This window comes from Coturnix japonica, unplaced genomic scaffold, assembly GCF_001577835.2.
Source record: "Coturnix japonica isolate 7356 unplaced genomic scaffold, Coturnix japonica 2.1 chrUnrandom451, whole genome shotgun sequence".
Classification (NCBI taxonomy): domain Eukaryota; kingdom Metazoa; phylum Chordata; class Aves; order Galliformes; family Phasianidae; genus Coturnix; species Coturnix japonica.
Window position 1 is genome coordinate 58,482 of NW_015439870.1, and position 1,060 is coordinate 59,541.

General features: G+C 58.4%; 1 protein-coding gene across 1 annotated transcript in view; it reads right to left on the bottom strand.

Annotated features, from left to right (window-relative positions):
- Window positions 1-1,060, bottom strand: part of LOC107306990 (uncharacterized threonine-rich GPI-anchored glycoprotein PJ4664.02-like) — a 42,789-nt gene that overhangs the window by 23,358 nt on the left and 18,371 nt on the right. The window contains 1 exon segment of the mRNA XM_032441642.1: window positions 3-973. Coding sequence (XP_032297533.1) covers window positions 3-973 — 971 coding nt within the window.

Consider the following 1,060-nt stretch of genomic DNA (forward strand, 5'->3'; position numbering starts at 1 on the left):
GTGGAGGTGACAGCAGAGGAGGAGACATGAGGGTAGGTGGCTGTAGAGGTGACATCTGTAGGGGTGACAGCAGTGGAGGTGACAGCAGAGGTGGTTTCATCAGCGGAGGTGACATCTGTAGAGGTGACATCGGTGGAGGTGATGGCAGATGAGGTGACATCCGTGGGGGTGGCCCCAGTGGGGGTGACAGTGGAGGCAGTGATGGCACTCGAGGTGGCAGCAGATGAAGTGACAGCAGTGGAGGTGGCTGTGGAGGTGACAGCAGTGGAGATGGCACCAGTGAAGGTGACAGCTGGAGAGGTGATGGCAGTAGAAGTGACAGCAGAGGAGGTGACGGCAGTTGGGGTGACATCAGTGGAGGTAACAGTGGAGGTGACAACGGTGGGGGTGACAGCAGTGGAAGTGACATCTGAGGTGGAGGGACCCATGGAGGTGACAGTCATGGTGCTGAGAGCTGAGGTGACGTCAGAGGAGGTGACAGCAGTGGAGGTGACAGCGGTAGAGGTGACATCAGTTGGGGTGGCTCCAGTGGAGGTGACAGCTGTGGGGGTGACACCAGATGAAGTGACATCAGAGGTGGTTTGACCACTGGTGGTGACAGCTGTGGTGGTGCCATCAGAGGAGGTGACAGCAGTGGAGGCAGCAGAAGGGGAGGTGACATCGGTGGTGGTGACGGCAGATGAGGTGGTACCAGTGGAGGTGACATCTGGAGAGGTGACGGCAGTAGACGTGACAGCGGTGGTGGTGGCTCCAGTGGAGGTGACAGCGGTGGGACTGGCAGCAGTTGAGGTGACAGCAGTGGAAGTCATGGCAGTGGAGGTGACATCTGTAGAGGTGACAGCAGTGGAGGTGGCTGTGAAGGTGACATCTGTGGAGCTGACAGCAGTAGAAGTCACAGCAGATGAGGTGATATCCGTGGGGGTGACAGCAGTGGAGGTGACATCTGTAGAGGTGACAGCAGTGGAGGTGACATCTGTTGGGATGGCTCCAGAGGAGGTGACAGCAGAGGAGGTGACAGCAGAGGAGGTGACAGCTGTGGGGGTGACATCTGAGGTGGAGG